The sequence below is a fragment of the Tympanuchus pallidicinctus genome, unplaced genomic scaffold (genome assembly GCF_026119805.1).
Source record: "Tympanuchus pallidicinctus isolate F22 unplaced genomic scaffold, pur_lepc_1.0 scaffold57, whole genome shotgun sequence".
Classification (NCBI taxonomy): domain Eukaryota; kingdom Metazoa; phylum Chordata; class Aves; order Galliformes; family Phasianidae; genus Tympanuchus; species Tympanuchus pallidicinctus.
The window spans coordinates 12,927-30,176 of record NW_026294777.1 but is presented as its reverse complement, the minus strand read 5'-3'; the positions used below and the strand labels follow the sequence as shown (position 1 = coordinate 30,176).

At 60.7% G+C, this 17,250-nt stretch overlaps 3 protein-coding genes, 1 long non-coding RNA gene and 3 other non-coding genes across 13 annotated transcripts; 3 read left to right on the top strand and 4 right to left on the bottom strand.

Moving 5' to 3' along the window:
* Positions 1 to 132: 132 nt before the first annotated feature.
* LOC128091975 (U2 spliceosomal RNA) lies at positions 133 to 323 on the bottom strand. The gene has a single exon (XR_008211567.1). It is a non-coding gene; the product is annotated as a U2 spliceosomal RNA (small nuclear RNA).
* A 1,589-nt stretch (positions 324 to 1,912) lies between these two features.
* Positions 1,913 to 2,608, top strand: LOC128091966 (C-type lectin domain family 2 member D-like; the record flags this gene model as incomplete). The annotated part of the gene is made up of 3 exons (XM_052705412.1): positions 1,913 to 2,161; positions 2,365 to 2,479; positions 2,514 to 2,608. Coding segments are annotated over 3 exons (459 nt in total), but the record flags the coding sequence as incomplete, so codon positions are not given.
* Positions 2,609 to 4,562: 1,954 nt separating this feature from the next.
* LOC128091974 (U2 spliceosomal RNA) lies at positions 4,563 to 4,753 on the top strand. Its single transcript, XR_008211566.1, has one exon. It is a non-coding gene; the product is annotated as a U2 spliceosomal RNA (small nuclear RNA).
* Positions 4,754 to 4,824: 71 nt separating this feature from the next.
* LOC128091961 (capping protein, Arp2/3 and myosin-I linker protein 3-like) lies at positions 4,825 to 10,606 on the bottom strand. 6 transcript variants are annotated; one of them, XM_052705406.1, is made up of 5 exons: positions 9,417 to 10,606; positions 8,310 to 8,404; positions 7,802 to 7,852; positions 7,278 to 7,461; positions 4,825 to 6,640 (listed from the first exon to the last, which is right to left on the bottom strand). In XM_052705406.1, the coding sequence occupies exons 1-5, from the start codon at positions 9,601 to 9,603 to the stop codon at positions 6,615 to 6,617; spliced, it is 543 nt and encodes a 180-aa protein (XP_052561366.1). In that variant the 5' UTR covers positions 9,604 to 10,606; the 3' UTR covers positions 4,825 to 6,614. The 6 variants fall into 6 exon arrangements, with proteins under 6 accessions (XP_052561366.1, XP_052561362.1, XP_052561361.1 ...); XM_052705402.1 differs by having other exon boundaries at positions 4,825 to 6,614; XM_052705401.1 differs by having other exon boundaries at positions 7,278 to 7,415.
* A 2,272-nt stretch (positions 10,607 to 12,878) lies between these two features.
* On the top strand, positions 12,879 to 15,636 carry LOC128091960 (dehydrogenase/reductase SDR family member 4-like). Its single transcript, XM_052705400.1, has 8 exons — positions 12,879 to 13,022; positions 13,289 to 13,466; positions 13,992 to 14,093; positions 14,205 to 14,275; positions 14,378 to 14,429; positions 14,705 to 14,839; positions 15,220 to 15,275; positions 15,373 to 15,636. The coding sequence occupies exons 1-8, from the start codon at positions 12,910 to 12,912 to the stop codon at positions 15,485 to 15,487; spliced, it is 822 nt and encodes a 273-aa protein (XP_052561360.1). The 5' UTR covers positions 12,879 to 12,909; the 3' UTR covers positions 15,488 to 15,636.
* LOC128091968 (uncharacterized) lies at positions 15,550 to 17,205 on the bottom strand. Of its 2 annotated transcripts, none has more exons than XR_008211557.1 (2): positions 17,142 to 17,205; positions 15,550 to 16,568 (listed from the first exon to the last, which is right to left on the bottom strand). It is a non-coding gene; the product is annotated as an uncharacterized LOC128091968 (long non-coding RNA). The 2 variants fall into 2 exon arrangements; XR_008211558.1 differs by having other exon boundaries at positions 17,149 to 17,205.
* On the bottom strand, positions 16,838 to 17,028 carry LOC128091982 (U2 spliceosomal RNA). Its single transcript, XR_008211574.1, has one exon. It is a non-coding gene; the product is annotated as a U2 spliceosomal RNA (small nuclear RNA).
* Positions 17,206 to 17,250: the final 45 nt, after the last annotated feature.

Sequence of the window (17,250 nt, the reverse complement as noted above, 5' to 3'; positions counted from 1 at the left end):
AGCAGCGCCGGTAGGAGGGGACGGGAGGAGCGCTGAGGTGCCGGGAGCGGCGGGAGCGGGGCAGAACCGCTGGAGGCAGCCGCGCTCCGCCGTTTTCAGATCTGCTTTTGACCACCAACACTCCTCCCGTGGGGGAGCTGCACCGTGCCCGGAGGTACTGCCATACCGGGACGATGCGCGGAGCGGAGGGAGCAAGCTCCGGGTCCAACTCCCGCGCCCAAAAATCCGTTTAATATAAAGTCCTCTCATCGAGGACGTATCAGATATTAAACTGATAAGAACAGATACTACACTTGATCTTAGCCAAAAGGCCGAGAAGCGATGCCTCCATCACTGCCCGAACACCAACCGGCCCCACGCGCGACCCCGACATCTCACGGACGCGCACCCGCCGCCCGCCCCGACTCCTCCCCCGCGACCCCACAGTCACTCCCCACCCCGCTCCGCTCCCGCTCCGCTCCCGTTCCGCCCCGATGGCGGCCCGCCTTTCCCGGTTCTTGGCGTTTTGAGAACTACCGGCGGCCCCTGCGCCGCAGATTAGCATAGCCCCGCCCTTGGCGCACACCTCCACTATTGGGCGTGGCACCGCAGGCCCCGCCCCCAGCACTGGCCCCTCCCCGCCCGCCCAACTTCTTCCCCTGTTACCGCAGAGAGCGGCGTTGCTGCTGCGCGTGCGCACTGCGATCGGCGGGGCAGCGCGGCAGCCATCGTAGGGCTGTGCTGGGGGCGGGGAGACGCGGAACCTTCGGCACAACGAACGCGGGCTGAACGGCCTCGGGCACCTCAGGGAACGGAGCGCCGCGCGGCTGCGCTTCCTCTCCGTGACTGCGGGCCGCCGCTGCCGAGTCGTTGCTCCCCGGCGGCAGCGGCGCTACGAGTAGAACGGCGGCCGTTTTGCGGTCGTGCGGAGATGGGATCGGGATCGGGAACGGCACGGCGCTGGGGAAGTCGCGAGGGGAGACGGGGAGAAAGGAAGGCGGAGGGACGAAGGGCAATGAACGCAATGAGCCTGTTCATATCCTTGTCCAGGGTTTCTGATTCGTAAAGGCGTTCTCACGCTCTCCAGGGCTGGGATGCAGAACTTGTCCTGAGCTCAGAGCCGTTCCAGACGGCTGCGCAGAGCAGGGCTGCACTCTCCGTATCTATAAATTACTCCATCTGCCTGCTGAGCGTGCGCCAACGTGGAAAGTTCATCCAAAGGAAAGTGATGAAGACCTTCAGAGAGCCCCGGTGAAATCCAGAGAACCCCAGGAGGAATGACGAGTACCAGGACAGGACACAGAACGGCAGCATTGTCATCAATGCTTGGACATCTTGCAGCTCACTGTGTGGCTTTTCCGACACATACCAGGATGGTTGAAGTCCCCACCTGGACAAGAGCTGTGAGCACAGTGCCTCCTGCATCTGAAGCAAGAAGCTTCAACAACAATCTCCCCTTGATCAGGCCGCCTGTAGTGCAGCCCTATCACCAGCTGGCCTTTCTTAGTCCTATCCCTGATTCTAACCCACAGTCTCTAAACCTGTTCCTGACTGGTTCTCAGAAGGAGCTTCTCACAGTCTATCTGCTTTCTGACATGGAGGGCAACTCCCTGTCATGGTTCTATGTTTTTTATTTTGGGTTTCAGCATTCCACTGTACCACCAACTGCCACAGTTTACTGCCACGGAACTGGGGCATTAACACTTCAATGCCCTGTACACTACATGATGTTTTGATGTGGAATACTGAAACCCAAAAACAAAAGAACACAGAACCATGACACTCCCCCAGGCTTCCTACCTCACCTATCCATTCTGAAGAGCCGATATCCCTCAGCGGTGGTATTTCAGTTATGGGAGCCATCCCACCATGTTTCTGTGATGGCGACTAGAACATCACTTTCCAAGTGCATCACAGTTTAATCCCAGTTTAATCACAATTTAATCACAATTATTTCAGCTCTTTGCCTCTCACTCGCCCAACTCTCTCCCTCTCAGTGCTCCAGCATTCTGAGTCGTGCTCACCTCGCCCACCCTTCTCCCACGTCTGCCCCGACGCCTGGCTCGGTTTGCAAGGGAAATGCTTCTATTTCTCGGCCAGTGAGAGTGACTGGGACAGCAGCAGGGAGCACTGCCAGCGCCTCGGAGCTTCCCTGGCCACCGTGGACACGGAGGAGGAGATGGTGAGAGCGGGGCGTGAGCCGCAGTGCCAACACGGGGGTGGGAAACCCACACTTGTGGGGCCGCAGCAACGGCTCCCGGTGCCCCCAAGTGGCCCCACGCCGAAGCCACAAGGAGATGCCTTGCAGCGAGGTGGCAGCTGAGACGTGGGCCTGAGGGGGGAAAGTGCTGCAACGGCTGCAGTCACACCTGGGTTTGTCCAAAGGAATTCATGCTGCGGTACCTGGGCCCGGCAAACCGTTGGATTGGGCTGCACAGGGCAGAAGGGGACGAGCGCTGGACGTGGGCCGACGGCAGCGCCTTCAGCATCTGGTCAGTGCGTGCGTCCGTCTGTCTGTCTGGGATGTCTGTCAGGGTCTGTTTGGGATGGGCTGGGATTGGGTTTCCCATTCTGCTCCCTGCTGTGCTCGGGTTCCAGCTGCCAGGCGGAGGCCGATGTGCGGACCTGAATGGGGACGGGATCAGCTCAGCCCTGTGCCACACTGAGAAGTTGTGGGTGTGCAGCAGAGCCGACAGCTTCGTCCTCTGGAGGAATGGGACAAATCCACAGTGACAGATCCCAGCCCAGCCAGCTCGTGCCACTGCTGCTGGGCACGGCCATGCCATGGCTGTGTGCTGCAATCTGCCTCTTTCCAGCACTCCTGCAGCTGTTCCTGCATGGAATCACGCAGCTCTGCAGCTCGTTATCTCTCAGGGAACACGTTTAATTGCACCGTGCCTTAAAAGAAGGGTCCTCTGAGGGTCCTCAAAGGTCACAGCAGCATGGAACAATCCCAATGTGCTGCCGTGTGTGGCTGGACCCCAGGCTGGGGTATTTCTGCTCTCCTTTTGGGCTCTGTGTCACATCGTGGTGCCATCGCTCCCAGCCGCCGTCTGACTTTGGCTCTGGGTGATGTCGCTCCCGGTGCTGTCACACAGCCGCAGCCCTGCAGGAGGCTTTATGCACTTACAGTTCTGCCCTATGGCTTTTCCCCACGAGGAGCACTGCAGTCCCGATGGAACACTGCTATCTTTGGCCTCACAACGCGCACAGACATTTCCTCGCGTTCCACAGAGCCTGCTGTAAGAGCGGCTCACTGTGCCATAGGGAGCACTGGGAATGTTCTGAGCTGGAGCAGCGGGTGGCAGTGGGACATTCTGTGCTGGAGCTGATGGTGAACAAAGGGAGAGCAGTCGGGGGGCACTCGAGCAGCCTGAATAGCTCTGAGCACGGCCAGAGGGACAGCAGCTCGTATCTGAGAGTCCTTGGGAAAGGAGGAGCTCGTGTGACAGTGCAGTGCGTATGGCTGTGTGAGCTGTTCGTGTGCAGGACCTGAACCCCACGAGGGTGCACTCACTGGTCACATCCCGCAGAGCAAACAGAGAGGAATAAAGACTGGGAGTGGAACGTTGTTTCTGCGTTGTAATTAATGAGACAAGTGTTTTATCTCACGGTCTGTGCCGCTGTTCTGTGTCCTGTCCTGGTACTCGTCATTCCTCCTGGGGCTCTCTGGATTTCACCGGGGCTCTCTGAAGGTCTTCATCACTTTCCTTTGGATGAACTTTCCACGTTGGCGCACGCTCAGCAGGCAGATGGAGTAATTTATAGGTACGGAGAGTGCAGCCCTGCTCTGCGCAGCCGTCTGGAACGGCTCTGAGCTCAGGACAAGTTCCGCATCCCAGCCTTGGAGAGCGTGAGAACGCCTTTACGAATCAGAAACCCTGGACAAGGATATGAACAGGCTCATTGCGTTCATTGCCCTTCGTCCCTCCGCCTTCCTTTCTCCCCGTCTCCCCTCGCGACTTCCCCAGCGCCGTGCCGTTCCCGATCCCGATCCCATCTCCGCACGACCGCAAAACGGCCGCCGTTCTACTCGTAGCGCCGCTGCCGCCGGGGAGCAACGACTCGGCAGCGGCGGCCCGCAGTCACGGAGAGGAAGCGCAGCCGCGCGGCGCTCCGTTCCCTGAGGTGCCCGAGGCCGTTCAGCCCGCGTTCGTTGTGCCGAAGGTTCCGCGTCTCCCCGCCCCCAGCACAGCCCTACGATGGCTGCCGCGCTGCCCCGCCGATCGCAGTGCGCACGCGCAGCAGCAACGCCGCTCTCTGCGGTAACGGGAAGAAGTTGGGCGGGCGGGGAGGGGCCAGTGCTGGGGGCGGGGCCTGCGGTGCCACGCCCAATAGTGGAGGGTTGCGCCAAGGGCGGGGCTATGCTAATCTGCGGCGCAGGGGCCGGCGGTAGTTCTCAAACGCCAAGAACCGGGAAAGGCGGGCCGCCATCGGGCGGAACGGGAGCGGAGCGGGAGCGGAGCGGGGTGGGGAGTGACTGTGGGGTCGCGGGGGAGGAGTCGGTGCGGGCGGCGTGTGCGCGTCCGTGAGATGTCGGGGGTGGGCGTTGGGGTGGGTGGCGTCCGGGCAGCGAGGGAGGCATCGCTTCTCGGCCTTTTGGCTAAGATCAAGTGTAGTATCTGTTCTTATCAGTTTAATATCTGATACGTCCTCGATGAGAGGACTTTATATTAAACGGATTTTTGGGCGCGGGAGTTGGACCCGGAGCTTGCTCCCTCCGCTCCGCGCATCGTCCCGGTATGGCAGTACCTCCGGGCACGGTGCAGCTCCCCCACGGGAGGAGTGTTGGTGGTGAAGGGCAGAGCGAAGGCGCTGTTTGCTGCCGAGGGAGCAGTGGCTGCTGTGTTCCCGCACGGGGCGCTGCTGCCCGCTGTTCTCGGCGCTGGGCGCTGCTCGGACGGCGGGGGCGCCCGGAGCCGCTGCTGGAGCCTCCCTGTCGCTGCTGGCCGCCCCGTTTTCACGCAGCCCGGATCACGGTTGTCCTTCCGGGCTGCGAGCGCACACTGCTGGCTCGCGTCCAGCTTCTGCTCCGCCAGGACCCCCAAGTCCTTCTCCGCACGGCTGCTCTCAAGGACATCTTCGCCCAGCCCGCATCAACAGCTGCCATTGCCCCGACCCGCTGCAGCACCCTGCGCTTGGCCTTATTGCCCTCATCACGTTTTCACGGCCCGCTTCTCCAGCCTGTCCAGGTCCCTCTGGATGGAATCGGCTGCTCTCACCCACACCTGGAGCTTCAGGGTCGTGGCAGGCATGGGGAGGAGCCTGACCACCCGTGAAGACCGAAGCAAAGCACTCATGGAGCACCTCAGCTTTTCCCATGTCTGAGGAAGGCAGCTCCCCGTTGCCTTTCATCAGAGGGGAACGCTCTGCTTGGCCTGTCTCCTCCTGCCTATGCACCTGCACAACCCCTTCTTGTTATCTTTCACATCCCTCGCCAAGTTCAGCTCCATCTGCACCTTGCCTTTCCTAATCGATCTCTGCACACGCACACAGCAGCCCCGTGTTCCTCCCAGGCTACACAACCCTGCTTCCACTTCCTGTACATTTCCCTCTTTTCCCTCAGATTCAGCTGTGGCTCCTTGCTCAGCCATGCCGGCCGCCCGCCTCCTCTGCTCAGTTTCTTCTGCTGGGGGGTGGAGAGCTCTTGTGCTCGCAGAAGGGTGTCACAGAATCACAGAATGGCCCGGGTTGGAAGGGACCTCAAGGATCACGAAGCTGCAGCCCTGCAGCCACACGCAGGGCCACCAACCTCCGCATTGCACAGCAGCCCAGGCTGCCCAGGGCCCCATCCAACCTGGCCTCCAACACCTCCAGGGATGGACGGGGCATCACAGCCTCTCTGGCAGCTGTTCCAGCCCCTCCCCGCTCTCACAGCACACAACTTCCCCTGACATCCAACCTCCAGCTGCCCTCCCTCGGCTTCAAACCATTTCCCCTCATCCTGCTGTCATCTCCCCTTTCCAGGATTTGACTCCCCTCCTGTTTTTAGGCTCCCTTCAGGCACTGCAGGCTGCACTGAGGTCACCCCGCAGCTGCTTTTCTCCATGCTGAAGAGCCCAGCTCCCTCCGCCTCTCTTTGTAGGGAGGTGCTGCAGCCCTTTGATCATCTTTTTAATCCCCCTCTGTCCTTGAAGAGCTGCCAGCTCAGTTCTGTTCCTGTGCCCTTAAGCACAGTTTCCCAGGAGATCGCACCCGGCAGTTCCTTCAGCAGACAGAAGTTTGCCCTCCTGAAGTTCAGGGTCCCGACTCTGCTCGTCGACCCGCCCGTGGCAGGGAGCGTGCAAAGGCGGAGCTGTGCTGGGGAACGGCGCTGCACGGCGGGACCGCGGGGCGCCGGGGACGGAGATCAGAAGCGCTGCCGAGAGCGGCGCAGAGAACAGCGCGAACGCGGCCCAATGATCCCCCAGGACCCCCCAAGATTTCCCCACGGACCTCTCAAGGTTCCCTGGGTGGTGCTCCCCCCCACCGCCCGCCCCAACCCTCTCCCAGCACATCCCAAGCATGGCTCACACGGGGGGGGCACAGGGCAGGGCCCGCCCCAGGGCGGCTCCCAGCTCCCGGGCCAGGCAGGCGGCAGCAGAAGGGCTGGCAAGGGCCAGGGCCAGGGGACCCCGCTCCGTGTCCAGGCGCACCTAGGAACTGGGTGTACTGGGAGGCACTGGGAGGCATTGGTGGGGGGTGTTGGGAGAGCCCTGGGGGGACTGGGGCTCTCTAATGGGAATGGAGGGGACTGGAGAGACTTGTACAAACTGGAAGGGCACTGCAATATACTGGGAGGGTGCTGGGAGGGGCGAGGAGGGCTTTAGGAGAGACTGGAGGTGTGCAGGGAGGTTCTGGAAACACACTGGGATGTCATGGAAGAAAAGCTGACATACAGCAAGACTGGGGGGGATGGACATAGAACAGGACATGTCCTGAGAGGGACTGGGAGGCACTGGGATGTGCTGGGAGGGGGGTGGGAGGTGCTGGGAGGGGGCTGGGAAGGTGGTGGAGGCTGGCTGGTTCACACTGGTCCATAATGGGAGGTAATGGGATATACTGTAAGGGCCCGAGAGGCACTGGGAGTCAGTGGATGGAGACTGGGCAGGCAGTGGAGGGCCACTGGTCCATACTGGTCCATACTGGGAAACATTATAAGGTAAAGCAATGACTTAAGGAGATCATTGGGGCGGTACTGGCAGTCACTGGAAGGGCACTGGGGCACACGGAGAGGCTCGGCAGGATTCTGGGCAAGCAGTGGAGGGTCACCAGTCCGCACTGGCCCATACTGGTCTGCACTGGGAGGCGGTGGGTACCTGGGTGGGGCTGGTGGCACTGATGCAGCGAATCTCCAGCACGCTCAGGGAACCTTCGGCCTGGCAGCAAACAGCAACCTTTGTGCACGTGGGCACACAGATGGGCATGCAAATCCACGTGCAATTTCTCATGGCAATCTTTGTGCAAACAGGTGGGAAAGGGCTCAGCAGAATGAAAACCCTGCTGCAAGAGGATGGACTCCATGCAAACCCTCGTGCATACATTTGTGCAAATCCTCGTGCAAATTATTGTGCGAATTCCCATCTAAGCTTTCATGTGAATGTCTGTGCAAAAAGGCAGGCTGGTGCAAGCAGCTGCTTCTGTGAACCCTGTGCAAATGCTCATGAAATGCTTGTGCCAGGGAACAGTGCAAAGCCTCACGTGGTTTCTCATGCAGTGGGTCGTGCTGGGCACAACCAGATCCCTCTGAACATCCCTATGCAAATCGTTCTGCACATCCCCGTATCAATCCGCGTGGACATTGAGCACATCCACTCGTGCAAATTCCCGTGCAAGGGCTCACCTTGGCCGGTGTTGTGGGGCCGAAGAGGTGCAGGCGCCAGGCAGTGAGGGCCTGGGGGACAGAGGCTGGCACCCAGGGCTCCCAGTGCTTCCAGTAAGAGCTCAGACCTCTCCCAGTGCCCCCCGGTGCTCCCAGTGATCTCCCAGAGCCCCATTTGCCCATTTCCCTTCTCAGTGCCATCAGCCTCCCTCCCAGAGCATCCCATTTCCCCTTCAAGTGCTTCCAGTACCTCCCGGTGCCCCCAGACCCGTTTCAGTGTCCCCACTTTCAGTGCCAGTGCCTCCCAGTAGCCTCTGACCCCCTCCCAGTGCTCCCAATAAGCCTTAGGTCTGTAATAGCGAATGTCCCAGACCCCCTCCCAGTGTCCCCATTTCTACTCCCAGTACCCCTGAGCCCGCTTCCAGTATTCCCAGTGCTTCCAATAACCCTGGATCCCTCTCAGCGCCCCCAGTCCCCCTCCCAGGGCCCCGATCCCCCTCCCGTTCCTCTCATCCCTCCCAGCTCCCACCAGGATCCTCTCCTCCAGCCGACGGGGTTTGGTCTCCAGGCGGGCACGCAGCAGCAGGTGGATGCGGGGCCGCCCCAGGGCCCGGCGGATGCTTTCTGAACGGGGTCGGGGTTACGAGGGGAAGGATTCATCCCAGGAACCTCCCCCTCCCCAGCGCCCCCCAGGCCGCCCCCTCCCCGCTCCCATCGCCGTTTAGCGCCGCTTTCAGCACCACGGACAGCGCCCGGCCCGGAGCCGCGGACGCGGAGCTTCGGGGGCGCGGGGGGAAAGGAGGGGGGCTGGGAGCTCCAGGGGGTCATGGCAGAATGTGGGGGTTATGGGGTGTGGGGGGTTACGGCGGGACGTGGGGGAGCACGGAAGGGGTCTGGGGGGCGGGTGTGGGGCTAGGAAGTTTATGGGGGTATATTGTACGTTAGGGGCCTACGGAAGGGTTGTGGATGTCTTAGGGGATTACGGGGGGATGCTATAGGGTCATTGGGGCGGGATTACGGGATGGCCGTGGAGGGGAATGCGGGGAGTGTGGAGAGAATAAGGAGGGGTGCTGAGGTGATGGGAGGGTCAATGGAAGGGATTTGGGGATTAGGGGGGTACAGAGGGGGATAGGAGGGCTATGGATGGAATATGGTGGCTCCATAGAAAGAACATGGATCGCTATGGGGTGATGGAGGGGAGCACTGAGGAGGTCTGGGGACGTATGAGGGGATTGGATGGGGGATGAGGAAGGATATGGAGCGAGTTATGGGGGCCTTGAGCCCATGGGAGTTTATGGGGGATCCCACGAAGAGAGATACGGGGGGAAATGAGGGGAAATTGAGAAATTTCGGGGAAAATGAGGGGATTTGGGCAGGATTTGAGGGAAATTGAGGGAAACTGTGGACGGATTTGGGGGGAAATAGAAGCATTTAATTGGGATTTGAGAGTAAATGGGGAGATCTGAGGGAAACGGGGGTGGGATTTAGAGGAAAATGGGAGGATTGAATGCAAAACGGAGGGGATTTAGCGGGAAATTGAAGGATTTTGAGAGGTTTGGGGGTGAAATGGAGGGATGTGGATGGGATTTGGGGTGAAGTGGGGAGATTTGGGGTTACAGGGGCGCTGGGCGCCTACCTTGCAGCTCCCGGGACACGTCCCCCGCCGGCGGGGCCATGCCGCGGCCGAGAGGAGCCGAGCCGAGCCGAGCGACGCCGGAAATCACAGCATCACAGAACTGTAGGGGTTGGAAGGGAGCTGCAGAGCTCATGGAGTCCAACCCCCTGCCCAAGCAGTTCCTACAGCAGGTTGCACAGGTCGGCATCCAGGCAGGTCTGGAACATCTCCAGAGCAGGAGACTCCACCACCTGCCTGTGCAGCCTGTTCCAGTGCTCCTCACCTCACTGCACAGCCGTTCCTTCGCACATTGCTGCACAACTTCCTATGCTGCAGTTTCCAACCATTTCCCCTTGTCCTGTCTCCACTCACCACTGAAAAGAGTCCAGCCTCGCCATTCTGCCCCCCACACCTCAGATATTTACAGACCTGGATCAGGTCCCCTCTCAGCCTTCTTTCCTCCATGCTGAACAGACCCAGTTCACTCAGCCTTTCCCCATAGCACAGATGCTCCAGGCCCCTCACCATCTTTCGGCCCTCCGCTGGACTCTTCCCAAGAGCTCCCTGTCTGTTTTGTGCTGGGGAGCCCAGAACTGGACGCAGTGCTCCAGGTGAGGCCTCAGCAGGGCAGAGCAGAGGGGGAGGATCGCCTCCCTCCACCTGCTGGCCACGCTCCTTGCAATGCACCCCAGGATGCCGTTGGCCCTCTTGGCCACAAGGGCACACTGCTGGCTCATGGCAACCTGCCGTCCACCAGGACACCCAGGTCCCTCTGTGCAGAGCTCCTCTCCAGCAGCTCATCCCCCAACCTGTACCGGTGCATGGAATTATTCCTCCCCAGATGCAAGACTCTACACTTGCTGTTGTTAAACCTCATCTGGTTTCTTACTGTCCAGCTCTCCAGCCTGTCCAGCTCTCGCTGAATGGCAGCACAGCCTTCAGCCAATCCTCCCAACTTCGTATCATCAGCAAACTTGCTGAGGGTGGCCACCATCCCCTCATCAAGGTCATTGATGAAGATGTTGAACAAGGATCCAGCACCGACCCCTGAGGAACAGCGCTGCTTACAGGCCTCCAACCGGACTCTGCACCACCAACAACGACCCTCTGTGCTCTGTCAGTCAGCCAGTTCTTAACCCACCTCACTGTCCACTCATCCATCCCACACTTCCTCAGCTTTGTTATAAGGATGTCGTGGGGGACAGGATCAAATGCCTTGCTGAAATCAAGGTAGGCTACATCAACTGCTCTCCCCCTATCCACCCAGCCAGAGACAACATCATAGAAGGCCACCAGGTGGTCAAGCACGACCTCCCCCTTGTGAACCCGTGCTGACTGCTCCTGATCACCTCCTTTTCTTCCAGTTGTCTGGAGATGACATCCAATACAAGCTGTTCCATCACCTTTCCAGGCACAGAGGTGAGGCTGACTGGCCTATAATTGCCTGGCTCTTCCTTCTTGCCCTTTTTGAAGACCGGGGTGACGTTGGCTCTGCTCCAGTCTTCAGGCACCTCCTCTGTCCTCCAAGACTTCTCAAAGATGACAGAAAGCGGCTCAGCAATCACCTCTGCCAGCTCCCTCAGCACCCTTGGATGAATCCCATCGGGTCCCATGGATTTGTGAACATTGGTGTTGCCTGGGCGCTCCTGAACCACCTCTTCCCTGACAGAAGGGAGGTCTTCCATTCCCCAGATCCTCTCACTCACCTCCAGGGTCTCAGATTCCTGAGGGGGAGCTTTTTCACTGAAGACAGAAGCAAAGAAGGCATTCAGTATCTCCGCCTTCTCAGCATCCCCCGTTACCAGCACACCTCCATCACTTAGCAGGGGAGCCACATTCTCCCTACTCTTCCTTTTACTGTTAACGTACTTGAAAAAACCTTTCTTATTATCCTTTATCCCCTTTGCCAGATTCAATTCCAGGCAGGCTTTAGCCTTCCTTGTCGCATCCCTGCAGGCCCTGACAACATTCCTGTATTCTTCCCAAGTGCTCAGACCCTTTTTCCACATTTCATGGGCCTTCTTTCCTTTGAGTTTGTGCACGAGCTCCTTGCTCATCCACACAGCTCTCCTGCCACCCTTTTCCGATTTCTTCCTCACAGGGACGCCGATCCTGGGCTTGGAAGAAGAGCTGCTTCAATGCCAACCAGTTCTCACAGCCCCCCTTGCCTTCCAACACCCCAGCCCATGAGACAGCTCCAAGTAGGCCCAGAAGAGATCGAAGTTGGCTCTCCTGAAGTCCAGGATAGCAATCCTACTTTTTGCTTTACTTCTTCCACTCAGGACCTTGAACTCCACCATCTCGTGGTCACTACAACCCAAGCTGCCCCCGACCTTTACTTCCCTGACAAGCCCTTCTCTGTTAGTGACAATAAGGTCCAGCAGTGCCCCTCTCCTTGTCAATTCCTCAACCACCTGCATCAGGAAGTTGTCTTCAACACATTGCAGGAACCGTCTGGACCGCGCGTGCCTGGCCACATTGCTTTTCCAGCAAATACCTGGATAATTGAAGTCCCCCATAAGCACCAGCGCCTGGGATCGTGACGCCGCTTCCAACTGTTTGTGGAAGGCCTCATCAACCTCCTCCTCCTGATCGTGGGCCTGCAGCACACACCCACAACGGTGTCAGCCATACCAGCCCCTTGATTCTCACCCACAAGCTCTCCACTGCTACACCGCTCTCCCCCAGGTGCAGTTCAATACATTCAAGCTGCTCTCTCACATAAAGAGCAACTCCACCACCCCGCCTCGCCGGCCGATCTTTCCTAAAGAGCACACAGCCCTCCATGACACCATTCCAGCCCTGCCAGCTGTCCCACCACGTCTCCGTGATCGCAGTGACATCGCAGCCGTGTGACCGCACGCAGATCTCCAGCTCTTCCTCTTCATTTCCATACTGCGCGCATTGCTGTATGGACACTTCAGGCAGGCACCATTCCCCTGCCACACTCCAACCCTTCGAACTCCACCCTCGTCACCCATCAAGTTCACTTTTGAACCTTGAACTACCTTAACCTCAGCAGTCTTCATTTTGTCCCCTTCCGCCTTCTTACCTAGTTTAAAGACCTTTCACTGACGTCCGCCAGCTCCTGGGCTCGGATCCTTTTACCCCTTGCAGACAGTTGAGCTCCATCTGCAGCCGTCATGCCAGGAAACGTCCGAAGGAACCCGAGCGCAGCCCGGCTCTTCCCGGTGCGCTCCAGCGATCCCCTGTAACCTTCAGAGCCCCTCCCCAAGATCCCCCCTGCGTCCCTCCCCAATACATCGTCCCTCTCCCGTTCACCCAGGACAGCCCACCGCCCCAATACATCGTGGAACGACCTCAGCCCCCCTGTTCCCCTGCTGCCCCCCCATAACTCCCAGTTCCTCCCAGTCCCCCCGACCCCAACTCCTTTTCCCCGCCCCTCCCCCCTGCCGCCCCCCCCCCCGGCGGCCCTCCCGACCCCCCCAGCGCTCCCGGCCCCTCCTCCCGCCCCTCCCCTCGCAGGGCAAAGGCCGTGGGGCGGAGTGAGGTGATGTGGAGCGTTATGGGGCGAGCGGGGCTGGGGGCTTTGTCCGGGGGGGCTGCCCCTAATTCCGGGAGGAACCTGGAAGGGAAAGTGGCTCTGGTGACCGCCGCCACCGACGGGTGAGTGACCTACAACGCGTCTCCCCATAAACCTCCCCATAGCCTAAATCAACTCAGAATCCCCAAGTCCTCCCAGCCCCCCCTGCGTCCCCCCATAACCCTTCTGACTCTGTAGACACTTCCGATGTTTCTCCATCACCCCGTAACCCCCCCCGTTATCCCATATATCCCCACGTCTCTCCAGACCCGCCATGTCCCCACGACCCCCCCATGTTCCCCCAAGAACCCCTCTCCCCGCAGTGCCCCCAGCCTCCCCCTCCCCACAGGATCGGGCTGGCGGTGGCACAGAGGCTGGGGGCGGCGGGGGCCCGGGTGCTGCTGAGCTCCCGGCGTCAGCCCAACGTGGATGCGGCCGTGCAGAAGCTGCGGGCTCAGGGTCTGGAGGTCAGCGGGGTGGTGTGCCATGTGGGGCAGCCCCAGGACCGGCAGCGCCTGGTGCAGACGGTGAGGGGTGGGGATGTGGGGTTATGGGGGCAGTGGAGGTGGGAGGGAGACATGGGGAGATATGGTGCACTGGGGAGCGATAGGGTTGTGGAGGGCAGGGGGTCGGTGGGAGCCCATAGGGTTACGCAGGGTCGGTGGGGCTATGGAGATAAAGGGTTACTGGGGGCAGTGAGGCTATGGGGTGCGATGGGGCTGTGGGGTCAAAGAGCTCTGCGGTCAGGGAGGTCCCATGGGGTTATAGAGCACCGTGGAAGTTCCACTGTTCTATGGGGAACTGCTGGGGTACCATCACTCTGTGGGGTGCGTGGGGATCCCATCATTCGGTGGGACTCGATGGGGGGGCCACCCGTCTGTGAGTAGTCCCATGGGGTTACGTGTCACCATGGGATCCCGTTGTTTGGTGGGGGCTCCCATTGGTCTGTGGAGGCCTCACTGAACCCGGTATCTGGGTATCCCGTGGGGTTATGGGGTCGTCCCACTGGTCTGTGGGGGCCCAGTCACTCTTTGGGGTGAATCCTTCCGCAGGCATTGGACACCTATGGCGCCATTGACATCCTGGTCTCCAACGCCGCCGTCAACCCCGTCATGTGCAGCACCCTGGAGGTCGAGGAGGCAGCCTGGGAGAAGGTGACCCAGCCCCCCTTCCCCCCCTCCCCACACACACCCTGCCCCACTGACCACAAGCACTGACCACGACCCACTGACTGCACCCCACTCTCATGGCTCTGCCCTCTCCAGATCTTCCAGGTGAACGTAACGGCAGCAGCGATGCTGGTGAAGCTGGTGTTGCCCCACATGGAGAAGAGAGGGTGAGAGGGGGTGGGCTGTGGTGGGAGAGAGGGGTTTGATGGAGAGAGGGGCTTCTTGGGGGTGGGCCCATCTGACAGCGCTCCCCCCTTTCCTTCCTGCAGTGGAGGCGCCGTGGTGTTGGTGACATCAGTGGCCGGCTTTATGCCCTTCCCAGTGAGCGGGGGGCAATGGAGGCGGGCGAGGACTGCTGGGAAGGGGGAAGGGTGGGACAGGGGCTGACGGTGCGGTGGGGAGGTGGTGGGGGCGGTCAGACAGTGGGGTGGAGGAATGGTGGGCGGTGGGTGGAAGAAGGGCAAGGGGGAGGAATGGCTGCTGGGACGCACGGCGTGCAGCCGCTGATGGGACAGATGGACGTGTGGTTGGGACAGACAGCAGAGGGACATGCGGACGGACAGACGGGTTGGTGTGATCACTCCTGTGCCCCGCAGGCTCTGGGCCCATACAGCGTGAGCAAAACGGCGCTGCTGGGGCTGGTGAAGGTGTTGGCCCCGGAGCTGCGCGCCCGCGGAGTGCGGCTCAACGCCGTCGCACCCGGCCTCATCCAGACCCGCTTCAGTGCCGCCGTGAGGGCGGGGGGGGTCATGGGAATGGGGGGCTGGGGGGGCCGTGGGGCGGTGCTCAGAGCCCCGTGGTGGGGAATGCAGAGCGGTGGAGCTGTGCCTGAGGGCCGGGTCAGAGAATCACAGAATCACAAGGTTGGGGAGGACCTGCAGGAGCATCTTGTCCAGCCAAGGGCTCTGAGCGGGGCAGGGCATGAAGCAGGGCCTCCTATGCGGGGTGGGGGTCGGGGGCTGGGCGTGGTTGTGGGGTGGGCGGAGCCTCTTGGCGGCGGACGATCTGACAACCAATGGGGGGACGGGTCGGGTGGGCGGAGCCGGTGGGGGGAGGGGTCTGCGGTGGGCGGGGCTGGAGGTGAGCAGCCTGCGGTGTCCCTCTGTTGCAGCTGTGGGAGAACGAGGCCACCAAGGAACAGGTGATGTCCACCATGGGGATCGACAGGTGGGGAACGGCCCCGAGAGCCTCAGCGTGGGGACGGGGACCTGGGGGTGGTGGCGCTGACAAGGAGCGACCCTGCGGTGTCTTCCCCTGTCCGCAGGCTGGGAACGCCATCGGATGTGGCCGAGGTGGTGGCGTTCCTCTGCTCCCCCGCCGCCTCCTACATGGTGGGAGAGACCGTGGTGGTGGCCGGGGGGGCGCCGTCCCGCCTCTGAAGACCCCCGAAGAGGGACGGCGTCGCTGTGTGGCAGCGGGGTGTCTGGGAGAGACATCCGTGTCTGTAGGGGAGCTCTGGGGACACCTGACGGGATGCTGAGCTTCAGTCCAGGAGGATGAGGGGACCTATGGGTAGACCTCCAGGAAGCGGAAGGGGCTTTGTAGGAGACACTGAAGTCAATATGGGGCGTTTGGGGAAATCTATGGGGACACGGAGGCATAGCGACATCTCAGGGACACCGGGATCCACAGGGGACATTCTGGGAGCCGCCAGGTAAATTTGGGGTCACTTCAGCATGTTTGAGGCACTTTGCATCCCCCAATAAATCCACTGACGCTGCCCTGGTTACAGCTCAGAGGTGTCTATTTGGGGCCATGGTGGAGTGCCGTCACAGCATCAACGTGCGAGTGACCATCCTGGCAGTGTTGGCAGCCGTCTTGAAGGGACAGGCATTGAGGTGGCATCTCCTTGGACCTCCCCCTTGGGGCTTTTGTCCCCCTTTGGCCACCAGTGCTGTCACTCCAGCACAGGAGGCCGCCAACGGGTCAGGCGCAGCCCTCCCTCGGTGAAGCAGTGCTGGCTGTCTCGGATCTCACGCTCATCCCTCACGTGCCGGAACTCTTCCAGGAGAATCTGCTCCAACATCTTCCCAGGCTCAGCGGGGAGACCCAGCAGCCTGTAGCTCCCCAGTTCCTCCTTCCTCCCTTTGATGTTTCCCTTTTTCCAGTCCCTGCGGACTTTGCCTGGCAGCCAGCTCAGCCAGCTCCCTTAGGACCCTGGGTTGCACGCCATCCAGCCCCAGGGACTTGTACACATCCATTCTCAACAGTCAGTCACAGATTTGCTCAGCCCTTGCAGCAGGGAGGAGTTTGCTGCCCCGGTTCCCACCTGGAGGTTCAGGTTCAGGGATGTGAGAATCCTGGCTGCCAGCAAAGACTGAGGCAGAGAACGCACTGAGTACCGCAACCTCCTCCATACCTGCTGCAGCCAGTTCTGCTTTCCCATTTAGCAGAGGAGGTGCGCTCTCTTCGGCCTTTTCGGACTGATGTGCCTGGATCCCTTCTTGTTGTCTTTAGCATCTTGTTGTCAAAGCAAAGGACCGAGGAGCAAAACCGGGAGGGGAATGGGAAGCGACCCAAACGCTGAGCGGCTCCGTGATCGGAGCCCTGCGTCGCACCCAGCGACCCCCAACCCCACCAGCGGCTCCGCGCGCCCCCGCCGTCCGAGCAGCGCCCAGCGCCGAGAACAGCGGGCAGCAGCGCCCCGTGCGGGAACACAGCAGCCACTGCTCCCTCGGCAGCAAACAGCGCCTTCGCTCTGCCCTTCACCACCAACACTCCTCCCGTGGGGGAGCTGCACCGTGCCCGGAGGTACTGCCATACCGGGACGATGCGCGGAGCGGAGGGAGCAAGCTCCGGGTCCAACTCCCGCGCCCAAAAATCCGTTTAATATAAAGTCCTCTCATCGAGGACGTATCAGATATTAAACTGATAAGAACAGATACTACACTTGATCTTAGCCAAAAGGCCGAGAAGCGATGCCTCCCTCGCTCCCCAAACGCCACCCACCCCAACGCCCACCCCCGACATCTCACGGACGCGCACACGCCGCACGCACCCACCCTCCCCCGCCGCCCCACCGCCGCTCCCCACCTCTCACCCGCTCCGCTTCGCTCCCGCTCCGCCCCGATGGCGGCCCGCCGTTCCGCGGTTGTTCGTGTTTTGAGAACTACCGCCGGCCCCAGCGGCTCTTATCAGCATA